This window comes from Trichomycterus rosablanca, chromosome 23, assembly GCF_030014385.1.
Source record: "Trichomycterus rosablanca isolate fTriRos1 chromosome 23, fTriRos1.hap1, whole genome shotgun sequence".
NCBI classification, from domain to species: Eukaryota; Metazoa; Chordata; class Actinopteri; order Siluriformes; family Trichomycteridae; genus Trichomycterus; species Trichomycterus rosablanca.
The window spans coordinates 18,912,553-18,940,370 of record NC_086010.1 but is presented as its reverse complement, the minus strand read 5'-3'; the positions used below and the strand labels follow the sequence as shown (position 1 = coordinate 18,940,370).

Genomic DNA, 27,818 nt, shown 5'->3' with positions numbered 1-27,818 from the left:
AGCCGGACAAGCTCTCTCCCAAATCGGACAGAGCCATTCGTAAAGTGAAACTGTTAATCTATTCATTAAACATTTATAATTTAATTGTTTATTGTGAGGATTTTTTACTCACATTTTTCCTGCATGCTGTGCTACCACCCCGGCGACACCCTAATCCGACTATGAAGAACGATAGTCTTACCGCAGAGCTGTAATCACCGATCGAAACCGTTTATTCTGCTGAACTCAGACGTTTGGACACTTTGAGAGCTCTTTTTATCCCACTGATGGTCACCTCCAGCTCCAGAGCTTGTTCATCTGAAGAGAGACGCCGGAGGACAAATCAGGCCGATAGAAGCTCCCGTGGTTTTCAGTAATACACTTCACACCTACAGCCCCGCTCAGCCTCCCGATCTTAACGCCTCCTCACACCGAGACGCTCGCAGACGGCCTCCTGAAGAGTCTGTCCGTGGTTCAGCCCGGCGTTTTGCAATCTGCGGATCGATCCGTACGAAGCGATTGCACTTTGAAGGAGCCGAACTGAGCACAAAAGATGGTTTAGTGTCCCGGGGAGAATCATCGATGATTTTCATTCAACATCTCCTGACTGTTCTTTCTCTTTTGTGTTAGATTTACTTTAAAAAGGAGCGTCTTATTATTATTATTCAGAGCAGTGGCTTTAGATGTAAATTATTTGTCAAAAAATGTGCACAATATTCCAGCTTTCCTTTCTCGACATCAGATGGTTCAGGGAGTGGCATCGAGTTTTAAAGACGTTGAGTTTCAAGCTATTTTTTCCCATAAGGATGTTTGGGAAACTTGTTAATGCGTCCATGGTCCCGTGGAGCTGCAGATATTTTAGCCCAATGTAAAATAATGAGGTTGTTTTTGACACTTATACTCTGAAAATAACACAAATATAATATAAACACACTGAAATACAATTACAAACTAATAAAAAAATACAATAAAACCTTTTGGCAACGATGCTTACTGATTGATTTCACTCTTTTCGCAACATCAGCCTTCTTTATTGTTTCCTTATGCTTCCTAATCGTTGATCTTGGAATACCATATCCCTTAGCGAGTCCATCTACTGTTATCTTCTTCTTTACTTCTACTGTAATGAGAGATATCTTCCTCTTCTGATCAGCACTATTACTTTTCACCTTCTTAGGAGTTGTGATAAAGATTAAAGGCAATAAATGCACAAAATAACACAAGAAAATGCGTAAGAAGAAATGCACTGGGACGTTCACTGGGCGAGAGCTACCGCTTGACTAAGGCTTACCACTTTGTTTACATCACTCACCCCTTTGCTTTGCTGCAAAGTGCGGCCTACGTGAGTCGAACAAGTTCTCGCACGTACGTCGAGTACAAATTTGTCCACAAGGGGCGTCGAGTTTCAAAGATTCCAGGTTTAGGGGACGTGGAGTTACAAGGCACGACTCTATTCTGCTTCAAAATTCCGAACACGACTGGTCTGGTCAACAGCTCATGATGTGAAGTGCAGTTGAGCTTTGCAGCAAAACAACAATCTGAGCAAAAACAAGAGCATTCTCACCTTTAAATGTGGTCCTGTCAAACCCTCTACTCAAACCTTATTGAGCCGCTGTGAGTGAAAGCAGCTCGACCAGGCAGACGGTTCATGATTGAGGGAAGAGTGGGTGAACATTCCTCCACTACCATGTGATTGATCGTGAAGATTGATCCCCGGGTACTCGAGTGTTTGATTGTGGAGGAATGACTAGATATTGTTTTTAGGTTGGCAGTGGCGTGTTTTACACAAGAACTTTCTCCTTGAGTTAATTTAAAAAATTGAATCGTAATTGTGGCGCTCAGGTGGCGCAGTGGTAAATTACACTACCCCTGGGATCCAGGGTTCAAAACCCCAGTGGTGCTATCGGCTGGGAAAACGGGGCCTATAAAAATAAATAACATAAATAAAAGGAAATCATATAATCATATCCCTTCCTCTCTCACCTCTCTCTCCTCTCTGTTTCTCCTCAGTGTGGGACGATAGATTACGGTTCTTACGTGAACCTGACCGAGAGGAACCTGCAGGACGCTCAGAAGTTCATCCTGATGCACGAGGTGGTTCAGCCCATCGTTCCCGTGCCCTACTTCATGGAGGATAACGTCCGGTACTCCCATATAGCCGTCGACGTCGTGCAGGGCAAAGACGCTCTCTACCACATCATCTACCTGGCCACAGGTAACAAGCTAACCTCGATTATGCACGAGTAATGGATGGGAATCGTAAAAAGACAATCAGTGAGTTCTGTGGGCTAAAAATTAAAGACGGGTCACAGTCACATGGTCTTCAGGTCAATACTATTCTACAGAAATACTAAATATACTCAATTCCAGGACCAAGGTTGTGTCCACCCACTTCTACACTTTATTCTATAGTGTTCTGATGTTACCCACCAAAAAACAACATTTCAGAATTATGTGATCATGCACAGTAACCTGATACTGAATTATCACTCGTATGTGGGGGGGTTAGTATTTAAAATTCTACAAAAATGCATATTTATACACCATACAGATAAAATGTGTGTGTGTGGGGGGGGGGGGGTCAGACAGCACAGACACAAATTAATAATATTTAATGACACTAAGTAGGTTTTCATTCTCAGTTGAGTTACTTTGTACGTGTGGATGTGGGTTGATGGTTTGATATGTTAATAATATTTTTAAACATAATTATATTAGCAGCTGTGCAATGTTTACATACATTAAATATAAATACGTCAATATGTGGTTTATTCTCACAGATATTCATAATTTATCAGAATAAACGCAGTAACACAGAACACTTCAGGTTTAACATGCTCGTCTGTCGAGATGATTTTTCCGGAGCTTATGTTAGTCATATCTGGAGCCCTTAATCATATAAGCTTAAGAGATAAAAGAGAAGCCGAGGGAATGTTTTTAATACATTTCATCTTTAATCAATAAGAGCGTTCGTCAACAAACAAACAGTGTTTTAATCAGGATCAAACCCTGGATCTAATCTCTAACACTCGTGTCTTTATTTTAAACGACTCGATTTGAAATTAAATCATTTATTTGTTTCTTTAATCCGGAGTGTTTCCAGCTCTGCGATTCATCATGTTTACAGCAGCGTTTTTTAATCTGCACTCGTATAACGTTTAAGCACAGTTTGTGTGATGAGCTTAAGTTTAAGCTTTACCCGGCCCATAGAAATCCAAATAAACTGCTGAAAGATAGTCAATAAATATCTACAGGAAGGACACGCTTCTGTACACATCATTTGTGTTTTTGTATGGGCCGGCAGCAATGGTTTATGGATAAATGTGTAGGGTGTTCCACCCACGGGCCGAACTATTGCAACAACATTTGGGCCACTGGGTCTCGCCACAGCCGCCCATCAGTAGCGTAGTTTCCACCGATACCCTGCTGCAGTGATTGAGCCTCAATTTCCAACATCCAGCCCTTAGTCATTCACCCCATTTCTTTTGGGGGTTTTGTTTGTACACTCTAAGGGTTCATTCACATGAGAAGCAACAAAACCGGTTGTGCCGTTGTTGCCGCTGACCTTTCCAAAGCTCCTCCAATGAGACGAACTGTTTGATACGAGGCGGTAAAAGCGACTCAGGCCGTACGAGCAAAACTTAGCATGACTTACTGTAGTAAAACAGCGAGTGAGGAATGTGATTAGTGGAGGAACTTATGAGCAGTAATAATGAAGAGAAGTTTAGTGCTCCTGTCTCCTTCTTTTACTACATTAAACCACGTTAAGCTGTATTTTGAACCAGAAGCGTTTTAGACTCTGGGAGAAGCTGATTCTGATTCTCACCATTTTTTAGAAGCTGGAGCTGTAACACAAGTTTAAAAGTGAAACAGGGAGGAAAATCCAGATAAACACAGATACATGTGGAGCTGGAACCCTGGATCTGACGCTTATTCCACACTGATGCAGATTCACACGCTGATGAGGTTTTACTTCACTGCTCAAGCTGAGTGCTGAACTTTGTCACTGTAAAAAATCTGTTTTAAACTAAACCAGCTGGTTAAATTTAGGATTTAATGAAACACTCATTACGTACTGATAAAACCCCTGAGGAAACCTTATAGTACATGAGTGTATCTGCAAATGTAAATGAGCTGCTATTTGCTAATTAGACTATCAGCTCTATTATAACTCAATCTGGCGTTTTTCAGTCCTTCACACCTGCTTCCTGAACGCATGCATTATTACTTTTATAAACCTGATAACGTGTGTCAAAGGATCAAGGACCTGCAGCAAAACAGAACAGAGCGAGGATTTAGCCGTGATCTGAAATAAACCTTGGCGCTAAACAGCTCGGCTTTTTTTGCCTTAAGTAAGATTTAAGGAAGCTCATCCTGCATTCGCACCGATCCGAGGTAATTTCCCGAGCGCGGTTCGGCAGCACACCCCGCTAACGCCCCGCGTGTTCGACAGGGCTATCAAGCAAATCGATGCTTCTCACCAAGACTCAAAATCAATGGTCTCTACACTTACGATATATGTTCCATAAAAATCCTTTAAAGCTCCATGAAGCTGAAAATAAGATCAAGAGTAAATACTCCCCGGGTAATATCTCAGGTATTGAACTCAATAATCCGTCCATTTTTCATGATAATGTGAGGCCACTGAATATTCACCCGCCGCTTCCACACACTGGGAGGATAAAAAATAGATGAATCTTGGTGTGGACGTAAGTTTGGAGGTAATTTTACTGCTAATTCTGAGGAGTGGTTTTATTCAGGCTTCACAAAAAGTCATTCAGAGAAGCTAATGATGGTACGCTGGGTAACGCTTCCCTGCTTCAACTCCACTCGGTTTTAAAGCAGATGCAGAAGAAATCGGAGCTTGTTTTTTCTGCCTTGTTTCACTGGTTTTAAAGCAATCTTCTGTCCTCCTGCTCATTAGATCTGTTACTTTTGGTCCATGTTCACTCAGCAAATTAAGTTTAAAAGAAATGCAAATAAAACAGTGAGAACTTACACCCACCCAGTTTTTTCTTTGCATGGCTTTGGAGAAATTATTTGAATGCAGTTTTTCCGGTGCTTGGTTGGCACGGTGGTGAAGTACACTACTACTAAGTACACGACTACTAAGATCCTGGGTTCGAACTTCAACCAGGCAGTCAGGCATCTGCACAGACATTGTCATTGTCAGTGCTGCTCCCAAGCCCGGATAAAATAAGAAGGGTTGCGCCATGAAGGGCATCCAGTGATAAAACTGTGCCAAGTCTGGCTAGTGGACCAGATCCGCTCCGGCGACCCCTAAATACAAGATGCCTTTTTACATTTAAAACAATTTACATGTTGCATTCTGTTATTAAAACATGTTAAAATTGTGAATTGCGCAGTTTAGAGTTCAGTTCAGGTTCATTATGGCCAAAAGTATGTGAACATCTCTCCTAATTATTGACTTTGGGTGCTGATTAGGGATTTTAACGATGCACCACAAGACAGTTAATAACCGATTAAAAAATTCCACGAATCAAATCGTTTTGACGTGTAAAATGAATCGATATTTATTTTACGCAGCAGAGGGCGCTGGCGCAATACACCCCGCTTGGTTGTCGTCACTAGTGCTATACGCCTGGTTGCCAGATTCAGGGTTTTTCAGCCAAATTGGGCTTAATTTAAAATTGTTTTGTATAGTTTGTACCTACCTCAGAAATAAAAGGGCATTCATTATTTAGATAAATAAAAGATACGAGATAAGCACATATACAGGATTTTATTTTATTTTTTAAAGAGAAATAATAAAAGGAAACTTTGTCATAATTTGTCTTTCATTTCAGTTAAAAAAATCGGGAAAAAATCGTATCGTGAACCCAGTATCGTGAATCGCATCGCATCGTGGGTATTGTTACATCCCTAGTGCTTAAGGTTTATTAATGACATCTGACTGTGTCCTTGTGCACAGATATAGGTTGAGATGTAAGTGCCTGTGCTGTTTCGGTTTAGTGTGCACAAATTCCCAAAGACACACTTCACAATCACATGGGAAGACTTTCTTGGAGAGTGGAAGCTGTTATAGTGTGGTAGAATTGGGGGGGGGATTAATTATTAATTTAATGCTCACATTTCCTGTGGTTTGTGGTTTGTGTGTGTACAGATTACGGCACCATTAAGAAGGTTCTCTCTCCGCTGAACAGAACCACAGGAAGCTGCTTGCTGGATGAGATCGAGCTTTTCCCCTCCAGGTACAGAAAAAATAAATCATTATTTATGTGTTCATTTAAAAACACATCATTTATGAATCATTAAGCTGAATAAACATGTGTGTGTTGTGTGTTGTGTGTTGTGCAGGAGGAGAGAGCCCATCCTGAGCCTGCTCATCCTGCAGAGCCGCAGTGAGCTCTTCGTAGGGGTTCGAGATCAGGTCATCAAAATCCCTCTAATGCGCTGCAACTTCCACAAATCCAGGGAGTGAGTCCGAACATCCACTACTGACACCAAAAAACTGGGTTTGCACATCGTTAGGGCTCCAGCCATTAGCACTAGAACAGCTTTAGGGCTCCACGATGTTTAAAGACGCAAACGCCACCGCTGACCCACATCAGAGCGTTTTAGTTAACCAACAACGGTAACGAGAAAATAAAAGCAGTGGCCAAAATAACAGAAACAAAGAAAAATACAAAACAAGAAAGAAAAAAGATCAAAAATGAAAAATTAATAAAGAAAGGAAACCCTGAACAACCCGGGACCGCCAATCCACCCACCGGAGCAGCCCGTACCCAGCGTGGATCCAAACGGAAAGGGCTGTAGTATTACTCTATGATTATGTTTTATTATTTAAGAAATCTGTGTAAAGTGTAAATTATACATTTATCTACCAGGTGAAGGTTGCCAGATATCCCAATTCCAAACTGATCTGCACTGCAGCTTTGAAAACAAACACTGTAATGTCATTAAGAGTCAGAATCACAGTGCAGATTATACAGTGACAGATGTGGGGTTGGGTTTGCCTCTTTTTGGGAGGGGGTCCAAGTATTAATTAGAAGGATCAGGCCCCCCAAATCCCCTCCATAATTCGAACCGTGGTCAGAATCACAGCACAGGAGCTTTGTGCTCACATCCAGCTCTTGATTTATAAACATCATACAGAAATGTGGTTCAGCCGCATCACCATTCAGTCTGCAGTGGCTGTTTAAACCTTCCACCTCGAGCTGATTGTCTTCTTTAAACACGGCATCATTCTAGAGTATACGCTTCCAAACTAATCCCACACGTCAGAGGCGCTGAGAATCTCCCAACCGCTTCATCGGATACGGCCGCTCACATTCTCAGGCGTTCGCGTCCTGCTGCGTATCCGTGTACGTGTACGTGTGAACACAGCGGGGGGTGGGGGGATGGGTGGGCGTAGATAATATTTCATCAGATATCATCTCATATCAGACTGAAAACTAAAACTTCCTACAGCACACGTGATAATAAATCTTTTCCTTTCCTTCCACTCACTGTGCATTTTATCAGCTCCACTTACCATATAGAAGCACTTTGCAGTTCTACAATTACTGACTGTAGTCCATCTGTTTCTCTACATACCTTGTTACCTCCTTTCATGCTGTTCTTCAATGGTCAGGACCCCCACAGGACCACCACAGAGCAGGGGTTATTTGGGTGGTGGATGATTCTCAGCACTGCAGTGACACTGACATGGTGGTGGTGTGTTAGTGTGTGTTGTGCTGGTACGAGCAGCGCTGATGGAGGTTTTAAACACCTCACTGTCACTGCTGGACTGAGAATCGTCCACCGACCAAAAATATCCAGCCAACAGCGCCCCGTGGGCAGCGTCCTGTGAGCACTGATGAAGGTCTAGAAGATGACCGACTCAAAGACTCAAACAGCAGCAATAGATGAGCGATCGTCTCTGACTTTACATCTACAAGGTGGACCGACTAGGTAGGAGTGTCTAATAGAGTGGACAGTGAGTGGACACGGTGTTTAAAAACTCCAGTCAGTGTCAGTGCAGCGCTGAGAATCATCCACCACCTAAATAATACCTGCTCTGTGGGGGTCCTGACCAGGGTGAAAGCAGGTTAAAAACATGCTTTTATATGGTATACAGTGAGTGTAGGAACAAGGAGGTGGTTTTAATGTTATGGCTGATTTAAAACAAGGGTCTTAAAGGCGCTGTATATTTCTTTACTAGCTTAGCTCCCAGAGTTGCGTGGTTCGGTACGCCGGATGAATCTTTACCTTTAAATGCTAATCAGTGTGACATCGCTGCCAGTCCATCACTTTTAGCTGGTGGAAGGATCCTGCTGATTTGGAAATCTCTCGCTCCACCATCTGCACCGGCTGGAAGACGTGATGAGCTGTTTAAAGTTAGAAAGCATTAAATTTACCCCGGGGGATGTGTGGAAAAGAGTTTACTGCAAATGGCAACCGCTTTCTGTCGAATATTCAACGTCTGGGGAGAAAAACTGGGCAGTTAATAAGTCCTTTAATAATTTCTTTTGTCTCACTGAGAGTCTGGTAGTGTTATCATCATTTTATTCATTTTTAAACAGCTATAAATATGAATGTGCTGATTGATTGATCATGGCATCACTGCTGTTTTGCATATCCAATCAGCTGCACAGGACCCCGACAGCGTCCAAGGAGGGTTTAGAGTCTCCTGACACACTCTCCCTCCGACGTGTTCGCAGTCCTTCCAGTCCCTTCTTTTTCTCCTCGTACTTCAGTGGATTTGCGCGTACAGAGAGCCACGCCCTGATCCCTGCACTCCTTCCATTTCTGTACAGGCTCCCTGGGCAACCAAGGTTCCTTACACAGCGTTGATAACCCCGCCCCTTGTTAGTCCGGTCTTTCCCACCCAGCAGACTGGAGGACAATTTTGTCTGCTGTAGACATTTGCCAATTGTGCCCGCTAGAGGGCGCCCAGCCGACCAGTAGCAGAGCCAGGATTCAAACCCGGGAGCTCAGAATCTCAGTACTGGTGTGCTAGCGGATTACCGGCAGGGGTGTGCTAGGGGTCGGCACAGCGGATCATTATGGTCCGCATACCTGTTTTGGCACATTTTTACTCCGGATGCCCTTCCTGACACAACCCTCTTTGCTTTATCCAGGCTTGTGACTGGCACTGAGAGCGCACTGACATGTGCACCTCCTCAGATGTAGCCAATCATGTCTGTTTAGATGCCCAACCGGCCAATAGCTGCACTTAAAATCTTGGCAGTGCTATCAGCTGGAAATTAGTATTGGGCTAGCTAATTTTACCTATTTACCATGGTCAGTTATGTCACTGGACTGGTAATCAGAGGGTCACTTGGTCAAGACCCACCACTGCCAGGTTACCATTGTTGGGCCCTTGAGCAAAGCCCTTCACCTTCAGCTGCTTAGATTAAATTTGGTTGAAATTCTAGGTCACTTTGGATAAAAGCGTCTACTAAACACTGTAAATGTAAGATTTCTGTAGCTTAACACACACACACACACACACACACACACACACAGAAAGAGATCGGCACAGTGCCCTTTACAAGAGGTCCGAAGGGACGAGCATCTCTCATTTTTAGTGGCTTATATTTCCAGTGGAATGTTTCCTTAGCCGTCCTGTCAGTGACCTCCCGGTCCCAGTGAAGTGTGTTTGTGTTCCATACAGAGTTCCTGCTTCCTGTTTATCCTGACAAAATGTCCAGCACTGATCTCACATTAATATTGAATTGTGTGTTCTGTGTGTGTGTGTGTGTGTGTGTGTGTCTGTACCTGTCAGGGCGTGTGTTGGAGCCAGAGATCCGTACTGCGGTTGGGACATGGTGCTGAAGAAGTGCACGGTGCTGGAGGAGAGTATCAGCATGAGCCAGTGGGAGCAGAGCATCACTCACTGTCCTGTTAGTACACACACACACACACACACACACAAACACTTTATTATTGAGATTATGAATTAAGATTCAGACTCTGGACGGGTGTGTGTGTGTGTGTGTGTGTCTCTTTAAACTCCTCCTCATGCCCCCTTTTATTTATACTCTGGAGTGTGTGTGAAGTGTAAATGCGAACCCACTGACCCAGCCACTGACCCACCCGCCCGGCCGTATGAGACCGAGCGCTCACACAGCGGTGTGTGTTTAACCGAACGTGTCAGTTTGTTAATAATCTGAGAAAAATAAACATTTCATGTTATTTTTTCTGTCCTCGAACAACCTTGTTTAAAATGTATTTATTCATTGCAGCTCGGTATCGTTTCTGTAGGTGCTGTTCTGAGCCAATCAAAGCAATTCATAGTGTATTGTGTGTATGTTAATGTATGTGTGTATGTCTGTATATTTGTTTGTGTGTATGTATGTGTGTGTGTGTAAATGTGTGTGGAGGGTATGTGTATTTCTGTATATATGTGTATTTGTGTTTGTGTACATGTGTGTGTATATGTGTGTGTATTTGTGTATATATGTGTATGTGCGGTAATGTGTTTGTGTGTTAATGTGTGTGGGGGGTATGTGTATTTGTGTATATATGTGTGTTTGTGTACGTGTGTGTGTATATGTGTGTGTATTTGTGTATATATGTGTATGTGCGGTAATGTGTTTGTGTGTTTGTGTGTGGGGGGTATGTGTATTTGTGTATATATGTGTATTTGTGTATATATGTGTGTATATTTGTGTGTCTATGTGCTTGTTTGTGTCTGTATATGTGTATATATTTGTATGAGTTTGTGTATTTGTGTATTTGTGTGTGTGTGTGTGCGATTGTGTGTTTATATCTGTGTATGTGTGTGTGTATGTGTGTTTATTTTTGTGTGTATATTTGTGTGTATGTACATGTGCATCTGTTTGGGTTTATGTGTGTGTGTGTATATATTTTTATGTGTGTGTGTTTATTTGTGTGAGTGTGTATATATGTGTGTCTATGTGTATGTGTGCTTGTTTGTGTATGTATATGTGTATATATTTGTATGAGTTTGTATATTTGTGTGTGTGTGTGCGATTGTGTGTTTATATCTGTGTATATGTGTTTGTGTATGTGTGTGTATTTGTGTGTATATATGTGTACATGTGTGTGTATATATTTTAATGTGTGTGTATATGTGTGTGTGTATGTGTGTGTGTATATGTGCGGGTGTGTGTCTCTGTGTATGTGTGTTTATTTTTGTGTGTATATTTGTGTGTGTGTGTGTGTGTGTATGTACATGTGCATCTGTTTGGGTTTATGTGTGTGTGTGTATATATTTTTATGTGTGTGTGTTTATTTGTGTGAGTGTGTATATGTTTGTGTGTGTATACATTATATATGTGTCTGTGTGTTTAAAGGTGAAGAACCAGACAGTGGACGGACAGTTCGGTTCCTGGTCCAGTTGGGGCTCGTGCAGCCACAGCGACGGAGGAACAGTCGGATCATGCCAGTGTCGAACCCGGTCCTGTACCAACCCGAGTCCTCAGTGTGGAGGGAAACAGTGCCAGGGCAGCAGCGTGGAGGTGGCCAACTGCTCTAGGTAAACACACACACACACACCCCCGCAGGACTGCACCCATCTCAGGGTACCACACACTCACACCTACGGCCAGTCTGAAGCAGCCAGGAGGAAACTGGAGATCCAGATAAACTCACACAGTGAATGAAGGCCAGGATCAAACCCAGGACCCAGGGGCACCCACTCCGCTCACTGCACCACCATATAAACCCTCGTCATATCATGCATTATTAAACTGAGACTATATAAACAGAGTGCTCAGTGAACTGAACCGATAATAAAAGAAACAATCGTTTATAAACCAAATAAATAAAAACAGAAGTTCTGTTTATAAAGCGTATGAATAATAATAATCTGATATATTCATCATTTAATTCTACAGTGTGACCGAATTCTTGTTTTGTTTTTTTATGGATTTTACCTCCTTTAGTCAGGGGGTAGATCTGTTTCCTTACAGCAAGAAGAGCCTGGTTTTGATTCCCTATCCTCCCCCTATCTATGTGAGGTTTGCATGTTCTCCATGTGTCCCTGTCTCCAAAGACACCCAGTCAGATTAACTGGAGCTACTAGAAAATTGTGTGTGTGTGTTCTGTGATGGACTGGCGACCTGTCCGAGGTGTTTTCTGCATTTTGCCCCATGAATCAGACCCACTGTGACCCTGACCAGGATACTGCTAATTTCTGGAGTTGCTTTTATCTCACAAGAGCCTCAATATTTATTAATATTTAATGTTGATGTTGAAAATATTGAATAAAAAAGTGATGTTTACCTTCTGTTAGAAACGGCGCGTGGACTCCCTGGACGTCCTGGTCCTCGTGCAGCACGAGCTGTGGCATCGGGTTCCAGGTTCGTCAGCGCTCCTGCAGTAACCCCACCCCACGCCACGGCGGGCGAGTGTGTGTGGGACAGAACCGCGAGGAGAGGTGGGTACTCATACGTGCATGTTTAGCACTTTTGTGGACCTTAGTGCTGCGTTCCCCCTGGGGAAAAAAACCCTCGCCGTTTCGGACAATCGCATTTTACTGACCAGTGCTCCCCTCTTTTAGTCGGTTAAATCGAGGTTCCTCTGTATTTAATTAATACAATTGGTGGCAGTCTGGTCCCACTGTGGTTTACAGGATGTGATGTAAAGCCTCCACAAGAGGGCGCTCGTGTACAAGTTCATTTTGTGTTTAGTGCCTGGTAAAATTAGTTTATTTGATTACTATTTTTCTCTGCGACCCACCAAAGGTTGAAAAACCCTGATCTAGATGAACTGTATTCCTGTAGGCCTGCTACTTTGTGCTATCGACCAGCAGGGTGCCCACACAGGCACTGGCTGTGTATTGTTTAGCAAACACTCACTTTGCATCTCGTGCGTTTAGATATCGCCCAGTGATTAATGACGATGCCGCGCCTGCCAAGCTCGTCTAACAAGAAAAACCATCAGCTTCGATTTGTCCTGCAGCTCCTCCGGGTTACCTCAGGTTCATACACATCCAGAGACCCATCAAGCGCATTGATTTTTTTCCCACTATATCTCGAGCACGACCGCTCACGCTTGTTATCCAGGGTTCAGGAGTTTTCTGTTTGTAAGTGGTCGGGTGTTATAAAGAAAAAGAACCAGATGCAGGCTGAAGTTTGGCTCCAGGTCAGCTAATTTTTACGCCTCCCTGTGATAGTTTTATTTCTGAGGCGAACAAAGAGCACCGAAGTCTTTCTATTAGCTGGAAGAAAAGTGCGTTACCGCCGAGCATTCTGTTAGTCTCTTGGCAGGAGTCTGAACCGGACTCAAAGGAAAGCGAGGCGCGGCGTTGTTTTCCTTCTCCCTCTCGCCTCCTCGTCCCCAGGCCGTCGACGCGGAGTGTGAAAGGTGGCTCGGTTTGAGTTGTTAATAGCAGCCGAGCGTTTCTTTCTTCTGTGAAATCCTCTCCCACTCAGCCACGGGGCATCCGTTCAAAGAATCCGCAGTCACACTTCAGACTGGCACAGACCCTCAAACAAATCCACCGTGGGTCCGTCACCGCCGGGAACTCGGGGTTTTGTCTGAGAGAGAGACGAACCAGAGTCAGGATGTTATCGCAGTCGCATTTCACCCAGAGACAGAAGTCTGACACTTGTCTACGTGTGCGTTGATATTTTTGGGTCACTAAGAACTGAGCCAGGGTGGAGATTTCTGTGAGGAGTAAGTGCTTGAATATTTTGGTGGTGAGGAGGGGAACACAGTTACAGAATCATGCTCTCCTGCTTTGCCATTTATGGCCAGCAGAAGGGGCACAGAGGCGCAGTTTGTTGGTGTATCAGTTCCTCCTAAATGATGTTTTCAAATGTGAAAATTGAGGACTCTGTGAGGATGTCTGTGAGCAAGAGAGAATCATGCTCTCCTGTTTTGCCGTTTATGGCCAGCAGAAGGGGCACGGAGGCGGTTCCTTTTGTACTGAAAACTGATGCTTTCAAATTGAGGAATCTATGAGGCTGTCTATGAATAACCGATTCAAATCGTGGCACATGTCCACCAATTTTTAACTGTGTTGTGGTGCATCGTTTCATCCCTACTACATAATAGAGGGTAGAAAATCGTTTGGGATTCATTGTACCCTACTCAGGGTGATACAGGGACTTGGTGGGTAATGGGTTAATCTACGTGAGGCAAATGCACAAAAAAACACATAAATGATTTTCCATTAAAGTGTTTGTATTAGTGTGGACTGGGTGTAAGTCAAGGTCTGGAACTCGGCGTGATTTGAAGTGCCTCAGTCGCCTCAGTCTGTGTGTGTACATAATTCGGAAGTTGTCAGATTCAATAGTCGTATCTCACCTGAGCCAGACTGCAGCATCGCCGAAAAAGCAATAAAAAAAAGCTGGAAGAGAGCAAATCTTCTCCTGCCTGAGAAAGCTCTGACAAACGAGCGTCTTTATGAAGCTCAGATCCTTCACTTTTCACTCCTCCTGTTTCTCTCAGAGTCAGACCTTAATTATTATTTCCTCTCTTTTTATTGAGTGATTTTTGTTTTGTTATTCTTTTCTCCGCTCCTCCTCTTTCTCACAGAGGTGTCGAACCCATTAGGTGGGCGAGTGCAATTTGCACGAGCACTATTTGCATACGCTAATTAAAAAAGTGCGTCGACGGGATATAAATCTTCCTCACATATGGACCAGCGGACTTTTACGCTTCGACCAGAATTATTTCCTGTGTGGAGACGTTCACACCGCGGGTCTGTGATCGGCTCCGGGGACAAAAAAAGTGAGGAGGCGTGTTTAAAGTGTGTAAACAAGCAGCCTGTTGATTACAAATCAAAAATTACATTCTTTAATTTACAAAAGTATTCACACCCTTCTTGTTGTTGAGACGGGTCTAGAACTCAATTGCAATCCACCTGCTGGAATCTTCCAGGGAAAGCACACCCTGGTTTATAAGGCCCCCCAATTTACACTGCACTGTCAGAACCAAACCATGAAGTCTAAGGTCGCGTCTGTGGATTTACATCATCAAACGTAGCACAGCAGAGATCAGGACATCAAACGATCTGTAAGACTCTGAACGTTCCCAAATAATTTAGCAGGTCTGTAATCGGCTCCGGTGACAAAAATGAGGAGGAGTGTTCAAAGTCTGTAAAAAAACGTAGCCCTGCTTCAAAGTGGACCTTTAAACATATCCACAGCTCGTTTCCGACAGCAAACGTTCACAAATTGCTGGGGTGTGCTTTACGAGAGCAGGACTCACTCGTAAATGATCCAGTGAGAGCCGGTGGTTCTGCCCACATGGTTGTTAGAGGTGGTTGAGGCGAGGGTGTGTGGGTAAATCTACACTAACGCAGAGTGAGTTCACAAACCTGTTCCTAATAACCTACTGCAGAAACAAAAGAGACTAAATTACTCGGCTATATCTCAAACCTAACCTGGGTTTATAGTAAAGCTGTGGTAGCTCAGCCGCCAAGCTACTGGACTAGGAACTGGAGGGTCGGCATTGTTGTGCCCTTGATCCTGACCTTGAGTTGCTTTGGTCACAGTTGTGTGCCACTTGGGGTCTGGTACGGACTAACAGAAGATCCACTGTGGATGATGAGCATATAGCCGTAGCCTAGTGTTTAAGGTACTGGGCTAGTAATCAGAAGGTCGCTGGCTCAAGCCCCACCACTGCCAGGTTGCTGCTGTTGGACCCTTGAGCAAATGGCTCGGACTGTATACTGTCACACTACTATTGTAAGTCAATTTGGAGAAGGCGTCTGCTAAATGCTGAAAATGTAAATGTGGGCATTGAGATTCTGAAGGAGCTGCTGGTAACATCCTGGTACCGGGTACCACAGAACTCCTTCAAATGTTTTGTGGAGTCCATGTGTGGTCCTGGTGTTTCAGCTCAGGGTTTTTCACCTTGGGTGGGTCGCAAGCCAAAACAAATGGGTCATAGACAAAAATAATAATGCTTAAATAAACTTATTTTAACAGGCACGTAAAATTAGAAACTTGTACACGAACGCCCCCTTGTGGAGGCTTTACGTTCCACGTTGTTACCCACAGTGAAACCAGATTACGCTTCCTCAGTACCCGACTGCATCGTTTCACCTGCACGAGGCGAGTTCATATGCCGATCAGCCTTGTGCACGGAGAGCCACACCCTGATCGGCATCATTCCTCGACTCTGTTCAGGTGCCATCAATCAGCCAGCAGAGGTCGCAATTGCATCAATTATCCGGCTCCCACCCTGTAAGAACAACAGCCAATCGTTGTTCATGTAGCTGCCCAGCCTGCCAGATGGCAGAACCGAGTTTCAAACTGATGAGTCTGAAATGTCAGCTCTGGTGTGCTAGCGTGTTTTAACGCTGCGCCACCTGAGCGGCTTCTTTTAATAAATTTGATGAATTTGATGTGTTTTGATGTGTTATTTTCCTTTTCTAATAATGTTACTATTTTTATGAGCGTATTTTTGTATTAAGTGAAACGTTGACAATAATAACGCCTCTTTTTTAAACTTATAAATAATTCTAATGCTTATAGGAAGCCAACAGTTAGTCTAAATCATTGGGTCATGCTTTGTTTGTCCTCTCTGACCTTTTATTTTACTTCTTGTCCTCGTGTGAAACATCTACGGTGAAACATCTACAGCATCCTCCAATGTTCTGATCTTTAGCTTTACATTCAGCTCGTCCTCATATTAATGTTACGTTTTTATTTTATCCCACTGTTTACTTTATCACATCTGTCGGCCACATAAAGCCGGAACATTAAACTGAAATATGAACTCCTCGCTCGTCGTTTCGTCCTCATTATAATCGTAATAAGAGATGCTTTTTTTCAGGTACTGTAACGAGCACCTCCCGTGCCCCCCACATATCTACTGGTCAGCCTGGTCGCCATGGGAACGCTGCACCGTGCCATGCGGCGGGGGCATCCAGTCTCGGCGCAGGACCTGCGAGAACGGAAACGAATGTCCAGGATGTAGTACGGTACGTCTCACACACACACACACACACACACACACACAGTTTAATAGAAGCTCAGTCCATCTGAGACACGTCGTTATAATCAGAGCGTTTACTAACGAGCCACGTTTTGTCTGACCGTCCCAGACCGTCCGATCTGAATTAATAATAAACACGGTCAGTTTCAAACCCCCAAAATATTACGCCTGAAGATCCGTTAATAGCACTTTAAATGTTTTTATAGATATTGGGTGGGTGATCGGGTGCTTTGCATACATTTGCACACTTTACCGTGTTGTGGACTTTTATCATATTTTTATGATCAATCTGCACTCAATCACCCCTAATATGGTGCCAAACACCCTAATAGCATGAAAAGATTCAAATATTAATTACAAAAGTATTCACACCCCTCATTGTAGCAGTCTAACTTGATCTTTAAAACAGGTCTAGAACTTAGTTGCCATCCACTTGCTGGAATCTGTAATGACTGGTAGTTTGGGTAAGCACACCCGCGTCTATAAGGCGCCCAATTTCACTGCACTGTCAGAACCAGAACCAAACCATGACGTCCAAGGACGCGTCTGTGCATCCTAAAATCAGATGAGGCGACTCAAAGGTTCAGTTTGGTTTTGGTCACCCCATGGGGTCTGTCCGAAAACCTAGTGCTCTCTCTACTCCTGAGAAGAGGGCATGTCTAAATTCTTAGATACCTTCAAATTCTCCTACTGAGGTCTGTGCATCTCCATCATCAAACGTAGCACGGCAAGGACATAAAACAGCATGTACGGCTCTGAACGTTCCCAAATTATTTTTACTGGTCTTCATGATTTTGAAATGGAAGAAGCCCTTGAACCAACCTTGAACCTTCCTAGAGTTTTTGTCTGACCAAACTGGGCATCTAAGCCAGAAGAATCTTGGTCAGAAGGGTCAGAAGAACCCGACAGTGACTCTAAATGAGCTCCAGGAATTCTGTGCAGAGATAGCAGAACTTGGATGGATGGACAACCATCTCTCCACTACTTCATTAATCAGACCTTGACTAAAGAAGAGCGGCAGAACAGAAACCGAAACATGGTGCCCCCCCTCGATTTGCTATATTAGCTTATATATTAGCTGGGGTTTGTTAACAGAACTCCAGCACATTCAGTCCTCTTGCTGCTGGTCAGTTTTACTGCTGCTGTAGCTGCTCCACTGCTTCAGGAAATAGATTGTGACTTTATGAGGTCGTTTCCACGTGCTGAGGAAAACAGCGAGGTTCTTTTATTGGAAAGTGAACGCCGCGCCAGTATAACGCAATTCAGTCTGACATTAACTGCAGGACGAGCAGTTAGTGAACGTACCCAGTATCTGCTCACGGCCAGCTTAGCCTAGATCGCTTCGTGTGCTGGTTGGAATGACGGGACGGCACGGAGAACCTTGTAGCTGGAATTTCAGATCATTCCGGGACACAGTGCGGACACTCCGGGCAGCTGAGATTCACTTTTTAAGCTTTTATGTACGTCGTGGCAGGACGACAGTGTTTACGAGGCATGAAAACTTCTACGGTGCAGACAATATCTTAAATGTCAGCTGCAGCGCTGTCACCACGCCCGTGCCCTTTACAGAAGTCTTCACGGGAGGACTCACCTGAACCGAACCACCTCATTGATCCCATCTCAAAGAAACGATGAAGCGACTTGTTTACGGTCACATGGGGTCTGTCTAAAAACCTCGCTCTCTCCTACACTCCTGAGAAGTGAAGAGGGCGTGTCTAAATCCTTAGCTCCCTTAAAATGCTCCTACTGAGGCGCCTTAATTCTGAGTGATGATCTGACTGAATAACGAGGGCGGGTCAAGCTTGTTTGGCTGTAGTTAACGGCAGACCTGTTGGATTACATCTAAGAATCCGAACACATTTTGTCTCAGCCAGAGATGTGGATTTTTCTTAATATAGAGACCACTGTTCCACATATTGCAGTCAAACAAGCTCAGTTCTGCTAGTTTCAGTTCTATTTACTTCATCTATCAGTTAAAGCCGTCGGATAAAAGCGGTACGACTCGAGACGGGATGGACGGACCGATAAGAAGGAAACGAGAGGTCAGTTCACTGTGATATCTTCTCTCCAGTTCATTCTCATTCATTATATTCCTCAGACACGCATCAGTTTTATAAAGGAGGGTGAACACGACTCCTGTTGAAGCTCTGTGAGGGTTCCGTTAGGGTTCGGATGAGGTTAGCCGACTAGCCTACCTGTAATTACACTGTCTGGGCAGGCGCTGATATATTCGGATATTAAAATCTGTCTCAGTCTCAGGCTTATTTCTGCTGCTAAAGGCTAACGGTGGCCTCAGATGAAAGAAATCATCCAGCAAAACTTGAAAATCTACATTATTTATTTTTGATCATATTTTAATATCCAGTGTTTGCAACATGGCTAATGAAACCCTTCCAGCTCTACCATTAAACTAACTTTTTTTATTTTCCTGTTTTCTCATGTCTAGTTCTGTACTACAGCTCCTCTGATGCTTGCACCACCCCAGTGCTGGCAGAGGAGGGCTGCAGACTAGCACCTGTACCCTGACATGTGTGAAATAGCCGACAGCTTCTTTACACCAGCCAGCAGTGCATCACACTATGCTCTGTTTGTTCCTCCGACATTTGTTCTGGTGCCTTGACCAGAGTGAGTTGGTGATGCCATGTAATACCCTGCCCAGTATATATTTCTTCATAGTGTTTGTGAAGGGCTCTGTGGCATTGTGTGTGTGTGTGTGTGTGTGTGTGTGTGTGTATGTGTGTGTGTGTCGGGTGTGTATTTATTCATTCATGTTTATATTCTGACTTTCTCTGGTCAGGATTGTTGTGGGTCTGATGCCAACTGGAAAGCAGGACAGGGCATCAGCACACCTTCACAAGAAGGAAGTAGGGCAGTAAGCGCTGTATAGCAGTATGGGATCTAAATACCTGGGTTTGATCCTGGTTGCTGTCTGTGAGGAGTTTGTTATGTTCTCCCCGTGTGTGCCTGGGTTTATTTCTGTTGTTTTGGTTTCCTTTTATATTACAAAACATGCAGAAGGTGACATGGCTGCTCCTCTGAATGAGTCAGGGTCACTTTGTAATGAATCCAGACATACGTACAGTGTTTCTGGGTGGGGTCGGACCAGGACCCTGACCAGGACGAGCCAGTTAGTGTAAATGAATGAATGAAGAATAAACGATGCACATGGTGCACTTTCTCTGTATTGTGGTGGACTGATTGGACGAGCATTCCTGTGTGTGTGTGTGTGTGTGTGTGTGTGTGTGTTGATTTGTACCCTCCTCAGCCCCATGCGCTGGTAGGAATTCATGTGATCACAACCACCTGCTGATTCTCCTGATAGTCGACGTGTCAGACATGAATTCTGGACTGATGTTTAACATCTGCGTGTATCTCTCCACGTCCTCCTCCTGAGCTGTGAGATTTTTCAGTCACAGCCACAGGGAATCTGCAGAAGTTCCCCAGATGCTCGGTGAAAGAACGTTCCCGATGGATGGATGGATTCAGGAACGGTTGCAGCAGCCTCGCTGTGACAGAGGAATTATTTAATAAAGAAAATAAGCTCCCGCTGTTCGGTCGTGCATGAGCGCGCGGATCGTTCATTAACCAACCCGCTAATTGTGTATGCACGCAGAGAGACCGTCTTATCCTTCATTACCATGTGCTTCCAGTAACAACAACAACAACAGTCCACTCCCATTTTAGTTTAATGTGTTTACTTCGGACAGGCAACACAAACCGTGTGGGAATAAACACCACAGGAGCGTAAATCACTGGAAAAATAGAACCAGAAAAACTTTAAATCCTGGGAACACAGAGCATCAAAAACCCAGGAGTCAGGGAACAACAAACACTGAGAACCTAGTCAGGGAACACTGGAAATTTAGGAGTTCAAGGAACAGGGAACACTGAGAACCTAGGAGTCAGGGAACATAGAACACTTAAAATTCAGGACTCAGGAAACAAAGAACACTATGAGCTGTGGGCATTATGGGCCCTGGAACTAAGGACCCTTAAAACATAGGGATCCAGGAACATATTCAAGAAAGCTGGGCTCTTAAATAGTGGCAACTGGCTCTAGAAAAATTAAACATTGGGAACATAGAACCATGATATCATATTAACATAGGAAGAAAAGTCTGGCTGTATGGAATCATTAACACAGGGCCCTGGGTACATACTGTTCTAGAAATAAGGGAATCCTGGGAACACGGGATTCTAGAAACACTAATCCTGGAAGACCCTCACTGAAATAGAAACGTGGAGACTGAACATGAATCTGTGAACATGGGACAATGTCTTGGGCTTTTTAGCCTAGGATCATAAAACATCTGGATCATCTAGGGATCTGGAACGTACCAAAAGGTCATAAAACACATTCTACAGGGAGAACGTGCTGAACGTTTGTGTTGATTAACGTCCTCCTGAGTGAGCGGGATCTGAACTGATGACGTTTTGAATCAGATTAAGTGAAAAATGTAGAAATAAATACACGGCTGAATTGCAGCCGGTCGTTCCTCACAGCGTTTATTTTACTCTGTGGTGGGAACGTGGGGTAATAGAAACCATTATCAGTGAAGCTTCATCAGGGAATTCAGACACGTTCCTGTGTGATGTAAGCGTTCACTGCAATCACAGAGGAGTGTGTGGCGTCGCGTACGCTGCAGTGTGTGTGTGTGTGTGTGTGTGTGTGTGTTGGCAGCATTAGTAATTGAGCTTATTTGTCTCTGCGACCCGCTGTGAGGCGGCATGTCCCTCAGGTGAAGGATCTGATAACAGATACACTCGAAGGATTTTGGGTAATGGATGGGGTTCTGCTATTTTACATCCAGCACAGATGAGCTGCTGCGGTGTGTGTGTGTGTGTGTGTGTGTGTGTGTGTGTGTTTAAGAAAATATAAAAATGCTCGATCCTGTGGGAATGAGGGGTAGGTGTGGTGAAAGGAACACGACTCTCCAGGTGGGGTTTGACATTATTCATTAGGGGTTCAGTATATTAATATCAGAATACAGCTGCATTCATTATTAACACCCCGGTGCGGTTTTAGCTAATGGAGCGACGCTTCGTCTTCTGGTGTTACGTCTACGCAACGAGAGCCTAGAGACTTAGATTTGGAACAGATGTAAAAAAAAATATAATAATAAGTTGAGAGAGAAGAATGATGATTTGGTAGAAGTGTGAAATACGCTGACACAAACATAAATAAATACCGTGTCCTGATAATTAAAGACTTATAAGATAGATTAAAGATAGATTTAGCTGCAGAGCCGCCCAAACTTACTCAGCTATAAATAAGGTACCACTTACCTCAATGTCCAGCTATAACGGTCATCATGACGTGTTTACAGTGTGCAGTTCCATAATAAACAAGTGTGTGTGTGTGTGTGTGTGTGTGTGATGTCTGGAAATGACCTGAGCGTTCCTGCTAACTGGGCCATTTGCGTGTAGTAACTGGATGAAACGAAACTTGTTCAACACTGAATCTAGTAACACACACACTTAACTAATCAGAAGGTGTTTTGGTCGAATCTCAGTCACCTTTGTTTCATTTCTACAAGGTTTCTAAGCTGTATAAGATGAGTTGTATATGAGGAACAGGACTGAGAGTGAGATTTTAATCTTCTCAGTCAGAGTTACAATATTATCAAACATACAGGAGGAAAAAGGGAGAACCTACTAATGCTCCTCTCATGATCTTCAGTAGAAACAGATAATGTTAATTTCTGTTCTAAATGTGACCTGATTGATGAGAATATTTCCACATGTTTATTATCAGGAGGATGAATATGTGAGGGTAACAGGACTGAGGGGATTTTAACCACAATATTCTACATTTCTGATGGAAAATAAAGATTAAAAACATCGATGGGATCTGGAGTCACCGAACACTGCAGGAAAAAAAACATTTTACCCCTTATATTTCATTCTAAAGTGTCAGGTTAGAGCGTGGGGACGTAAACAACACTATAACACTATTTATCAGTGTTATAGGAAGTTTTGTGGACATTTTAAATAATAGATCCTACATTTGCTATTATATTAGTGTGCAGGACACTTTACTCAATTTAAAAATGCGTTTTATAGTTCATTTTCATCTACATTTATACATATAATGTCCTGGGGATGGAAATGGCACAGATTCGATGGTACAGCCCATGAAATTGTGAAAGACGTGATTTGGGATCCAACACTAACACCAGCCTGGTGAAGCTGAACAGCTCTGAAGATTCTAACCAAACCCTGTAGCAGAGGTCTGAGTGTAAATTCTTATTAAATGCTTTTATAGGGACTCACAGCAGTACTAGAACTGTTCCTGTTTTTAATCCCTGGACTAAATAATGCTCCTCATTTCTTTTGCCAGCACTTTAAAGTTACTCAAGCTGTAAGACTCAATCTAACCCAATTTTCTGACAAGACAGGCCTGCATTCACCGAATAAAACCCAATAACGCAGGACTAACAAGCGTAACCTCGTGTGCTAACTATCAGTGCAGCATCTCTATCAGAGATTATTAAGTAAAAGTGAAAAGCTCTGCAGAGAGCGCTCGGACGTGTCGTGCTGCACTCGCGGCGCTAAATTGGATTTAATTAGGAACTCGCCCCCGTGACTTTCCCCAGCTGAGCCAGTCGAGTAAGTACACGGCACAGCATATTCGTTTCGCTGGTGTTACACGATGGACTGCTTACACATGATCTACAGAGCGAGCTGCGCCGGAGAGTCTGGTCCACGGTACAGCGGGTTAATCGCTCGACGTGATACATGATAAACCGTATAGTTGTGGATCTGGGACAGACTAAACGGGTTAAGCTCACTGTAGCTGGAAACAACGACAGGGGTCGTGCCAGCTTCCTTAAAAGCAATACAGGTTTAAAAAATGTATTAGGACCATTTCCGTCCTCAGGACTTTATAAGTATAAATGTAGATAAAAAATAACTTTAAATGCATTTTTTCATTGAGCAAAGTGTCCTGCACACTCATCTAATATCAAATGTAGGATAAATAATTTAAAATGTTCATAAAAACTCTGTCATTAATCCTTTTCTCCTGCAGTGTTCGGTGACTCCAGATCCCATCGATGTTTTTAATCTTTATTTTCCATCAGAAATGTAGAATATTGTGGTTAAAATTCCCCTCAGTCCTGTTACCCTCACATATTCATCCTCCTGATAATAAACATGTGCAAATATTCTCATCAGTCAGGTGACATTTTGAACAGAAATGAACATTATCTGTATCTACTGAAGATCACGAGAGGAGCATTAGTAGGTTCTCCCTTTTTCCCCTGTATGTTTGATAATATTGTAACTCAGAGTCACTACGTGCAAGTGCCTCTCGTTCTTAAATCGAGTTACATGTTTGGGCCTAATGGTTAACGTATCACTCTAGTAATCAGCAGGTTGCTGGTTCAAGCCCTGCCCCTGCACTCTGACTCTGAGTAGCTTGCACTGTAATCAGTCACAATTGTTAGACGCTCTGGATGTAAGCGTAGTGTTTGTGCTGCGCGTCCCCGGGGACCAGGGTTTAATCCTCGTCTGTGTGTGCACGGTGCGTGCAGAAAGCATTCAGCATGAAGGGGTGCGTGAAAAATCCCAAAATCTGAAGAGAAACACTCCGAGCTGGTGCGTATCTGCCGAGCAGAGTGGAACCGAGGACTGACTCTGTTGGGTGTCCAAATTTCTCAACAAAATATGTTGCTACAGAGGTTTTCATCCTTAGATTTAAAATATAGAGCAGCTGTAGCCTAGTGGTTAAGGTACTGGACTAGTAATCCAAAGGTCGTTGGTTCAAGTCCCACCACTGCCAGGTTGCCACTGTTGGGCCCTTAAGCGAGGCCCTTAACCCTAAATTGCTTAGACTGTATACAGTCACAGTACTGTAAGTCGCTCAGATAAAAGCATCTGCTAAATGCTGATAATGTAAATAAATAATGTCATTTATTATATAGATATGGAACTTAGCCTGGGGTACCGTTGTGTACATTTTATATTAAAGGGGTGTGTGTGTGTGTGTGTTATTTAAAGTGATGAAACTTAAAACGACGGTTGACGTTGAGATATCTGAATGATTCAGCGTCGAGCATCATGCAGGAGGACGAACAGCTTGTGTCCTAGTTACAGCTCATTCATTTCTCACTCGCACCGTGTGCTTTTATTAAATCACTTTAATTATTGGCCACGTCTAAACACTTTCGGTTTTTCCCACTGTGAGGAGACGCAATCATTCCACATTCATCTTCTACCAAAAAACACCAGCACGTCGGCCAGTAAACACCAGCGTCTGTCTTTTAGAGAGTCTTCAAACGTCTGGCTTCGTTTCCGTCTGCCGCGTTCAGAACTGTTTGCGCTGCAGAGTCTTTCAGGACTTTAAGCAGCTCTTAGAAATCATTTGAAGAGCAGATAAAATCTGTCTCCCGAAGCAGCGCAGAATATTAACCTGAACAGGAAATGTGATATTTATAAGCTCACAAGTTTTAAAAAAGTGACAGCGCATCATTTTTCCTCAGCGGTAATTCAGCACAGATCTGCGCAGGTCTTTAACCCCGGACTCGTCCTCCTCACGCTGTTTTTCTCCCTTTTCCGAAGGACAGGACGACTTGCCCCCTCTGACAGATTGATGGATGAACAGCGATGACTGTTCTCTTTTTTGTGCCAAGGTCTGGCAGCCACTTAAGGCCTACACAGCAGAATTAAATAAATGGACAGGAAATGGCTACATCTCGCGGCTTCGCCTTTCGAAAGCCTGTTATTAAATTGAGACGTAAAAAAAATTGTAACTCGATAGCACGTCTTTAGTTGGAATACATTCATACGTTTCTGTAAAATGGATCTTGGAGATCTGTTCTTTTATTTATTTATTTTATTTATCTTATAGAACACTTATAGTGTCAAACTCAAGGCCCGAGAGCCAAATCCGACCCGCCACGTCATTTTATCTGGCCCGCGAGAGCTTAAAAGACGTACGACTGTCTTAAAATACTCTGTAAATCATACATAAACTGCACTTCCCACAATGCATGCCGATTTTGTGACCTGCAAGGTGATCCCGCCACTAGATGGCAGTGTTTCCACATCAGCGTTTTAACTGAGGCGATTTTCCAACAAGTGATGCTGAGAAATATTTACAAATAATCCCAAAATGTACAAGAAGAGAAACCGGTACGTCTCTTGTGTTATGAGGCCGTGTCTGTGGTAAAGGAGGACAATATAAACGTAGATATGCGTTATAAATATACAGGATACATTTGGCATTTTGGCTCCAAGATAAACAACAAATTGTCCAAGAATTAAAAGGCAAATAAGAGAGCAATCACAGCAGGATACGTTACAATCAGCCCTTTGAGGGCCACCATAATGCAGATGTGGCCCTCGGTGAAAATGAGTTTGACACCGCTGAGCCTGGTGAAGGAATGTTTTCACAGCTTCAGAGTCCAGTTGTGATGTGCTTTACATCACTCCACCCTGAGCTTGATCTGTGTGTAGCTGCTCATCTATGGAAACCTGGATTATCTGTTTATCCGGAGCTTTCTTTCCAGCAGTGGAGACCACTGTTCCATGTATATTTTGATCGGTGCAGTCAAACCAGCACTGTTTATATTGGCACAGAGACGTCTCCATTTGTTGTCATTCACAACCACTAATAAGAAACTAGACTTCCTTATAGAACTTCCTACACAATCAAATCAATCATCGTAGTCTCTGTATGTATACTTTTGATCCCCAATTCTCCTCCCAATCTAGTCGTATCCAATTACCCGATTGCGTCCCCTGACTGAGGAGAGCCGTGACTAACACACATCCCTCCGACACCGCTTCTTTTCACCTACAGAGAGACACACCCTAATCCCCCCCCCCCCTACGAACGAGCCAATCATTGTCCAGGAGCTGAGATTTGAGCCGACGAGTTTGAGATTGTGTTGTTTTCTTGTTGTTGATATTTACAGGAGCACCAGTCGTGTAACACCCTCCCCTGTCCGGACCTGAAGAAGACCACGCCGTGGACCCCATGGACCCCCGTGAACATCTCGGATAATGGCGGGCACTACGAACAGCGCTTCCGGTACACGTGCAGGGCGCGGGTGGCCGAGCCGAACATGCTGGAGGTGGGCAGACAGAGGATCGAGATGCGTTACTGCTCCAGCGACGGTTCCACCGGCTGCTCCACCGACGGTACGTCCACTCACAGCTCACTGTTTAATTCTTTATGCCAGTCCATCTCTGGGCTTCGACCTTCCCCCCTTCTGGTTAGACGCCTGGCCGGCCAACAGCACAGCCGAGGATCAAAGTGGCGATCTGGTATAATAAACCGCCGCGCCACCCGAGCGCCCATTAAGATTCAATACAAGCGTCTCTCAAAACACCCGCCCACATCGACAGCGAGACTAAACCTCAGCGCCTGCCGATTGATCATAAACAACATGTTAATTAACATGATATGGAACTCAACGTGAGTCTAATTAGAGGCAGACAGTGAGCAGCGGAACGTGGCGTCAGACAGTAATTGTTAGCTTTGTTATTGACTTTACATGTTCCTACAGCGTCTAATCTTTATCAGCCACCCAGCACGATCACACACACACACACACACACACACACACACGCAGCTTTAATGGGTCAGAGCGTACGTACTGTGGTGTCGTAAGCCCCGCTCGGGGGGGGTTAAACACGCGCCCCCTTCAGAGCGATGCTCCTAGCAGGGCTGGTTAGTGACTAATTAGCGTCTGAAGATCCTGGCTAATAAAACACATCATGAATTCTCATTCCTTCTGTTTTTTCCACCCACACGGGTACAGGAACAGCATGCCACGCCCACAAGATCTACGTCTCTACCACATTATTACGTGTAGCGAGTCTGATCATTCATTCTCTTTACAATCGCATCGTTCGATTCACTTCCGATAGACACAGCTGATGGGATTTGTTGGGATTTTGTCATGAATAAAATCATTTGTCTTTGTGTCGCTGTTTATAGAAGGCTCTACCTAATACATGAACCCTGA

The 27,818-nt window shown here is 43.8% G+C and overlaps 1 protein-coding gene and 1 non-coding gene across 2 annotated transcripts in view; both read left to right on the top strand.

Annotated features, from left to right (window-relative positions):
• The window catches only part of sema5a (sema domain, seven thrombospondin repeats (type 1 and type 1-like), transmembrane domain (TM) and short cytoplasmic domain, (semaphorin) 5A), a 124,071-nt gene that overhangs the window by 78,004 nt on the left and 18,249 nt on the right, over nucleotides 1-27,818 (top strand). Inside the window, exons 10-17 of the mRNA XM_062985554.1 lie at nucleotides 1,990-2,194; nucleotides 6,104-6,191; nucleotides 6,298-6,417; nucleotides 9,710-9,827; nucleotides 11,244-11,425; nucleotides 12,185-12,328; nucleotides 16,681-16,828; nucleotides 26,763-26,988. Of these exons, the coding sequence (XP_062841624.1) occupies nucleotides 1,990-2,194; nucleotides 6,104-6,191; nucleotides 6,298-6,417; nucleotides 9,710-9,827; nucleotides 11,244-11,425; nucleotides 12,185-12,328; nucleotides 16,681-16,828; nucleotides 26,763-26,988 (1,231 nt within the window). The remainder of the gene's footprint in view (nucleotides 1-1,989; nucleotides 2,195-6,103; nucleotides 6,192-6,297; nucleotides 6,418-9,709; nucleotides 9,828-11,243; nucleotides 11,426-12,184; nucleotides 12,329-16,680; nucleotides 16,829-26,762; nucleotides 26,989-27,818) is intronic.
• trnat-agu (transfer RNA threonine (anticodon AGU)) lies at nucleotides 24,552-24,625 on the top strand. Its single transcript has one exon. It is a non-coding gene; the product is annotated as a tRNA-Thr (tRNA).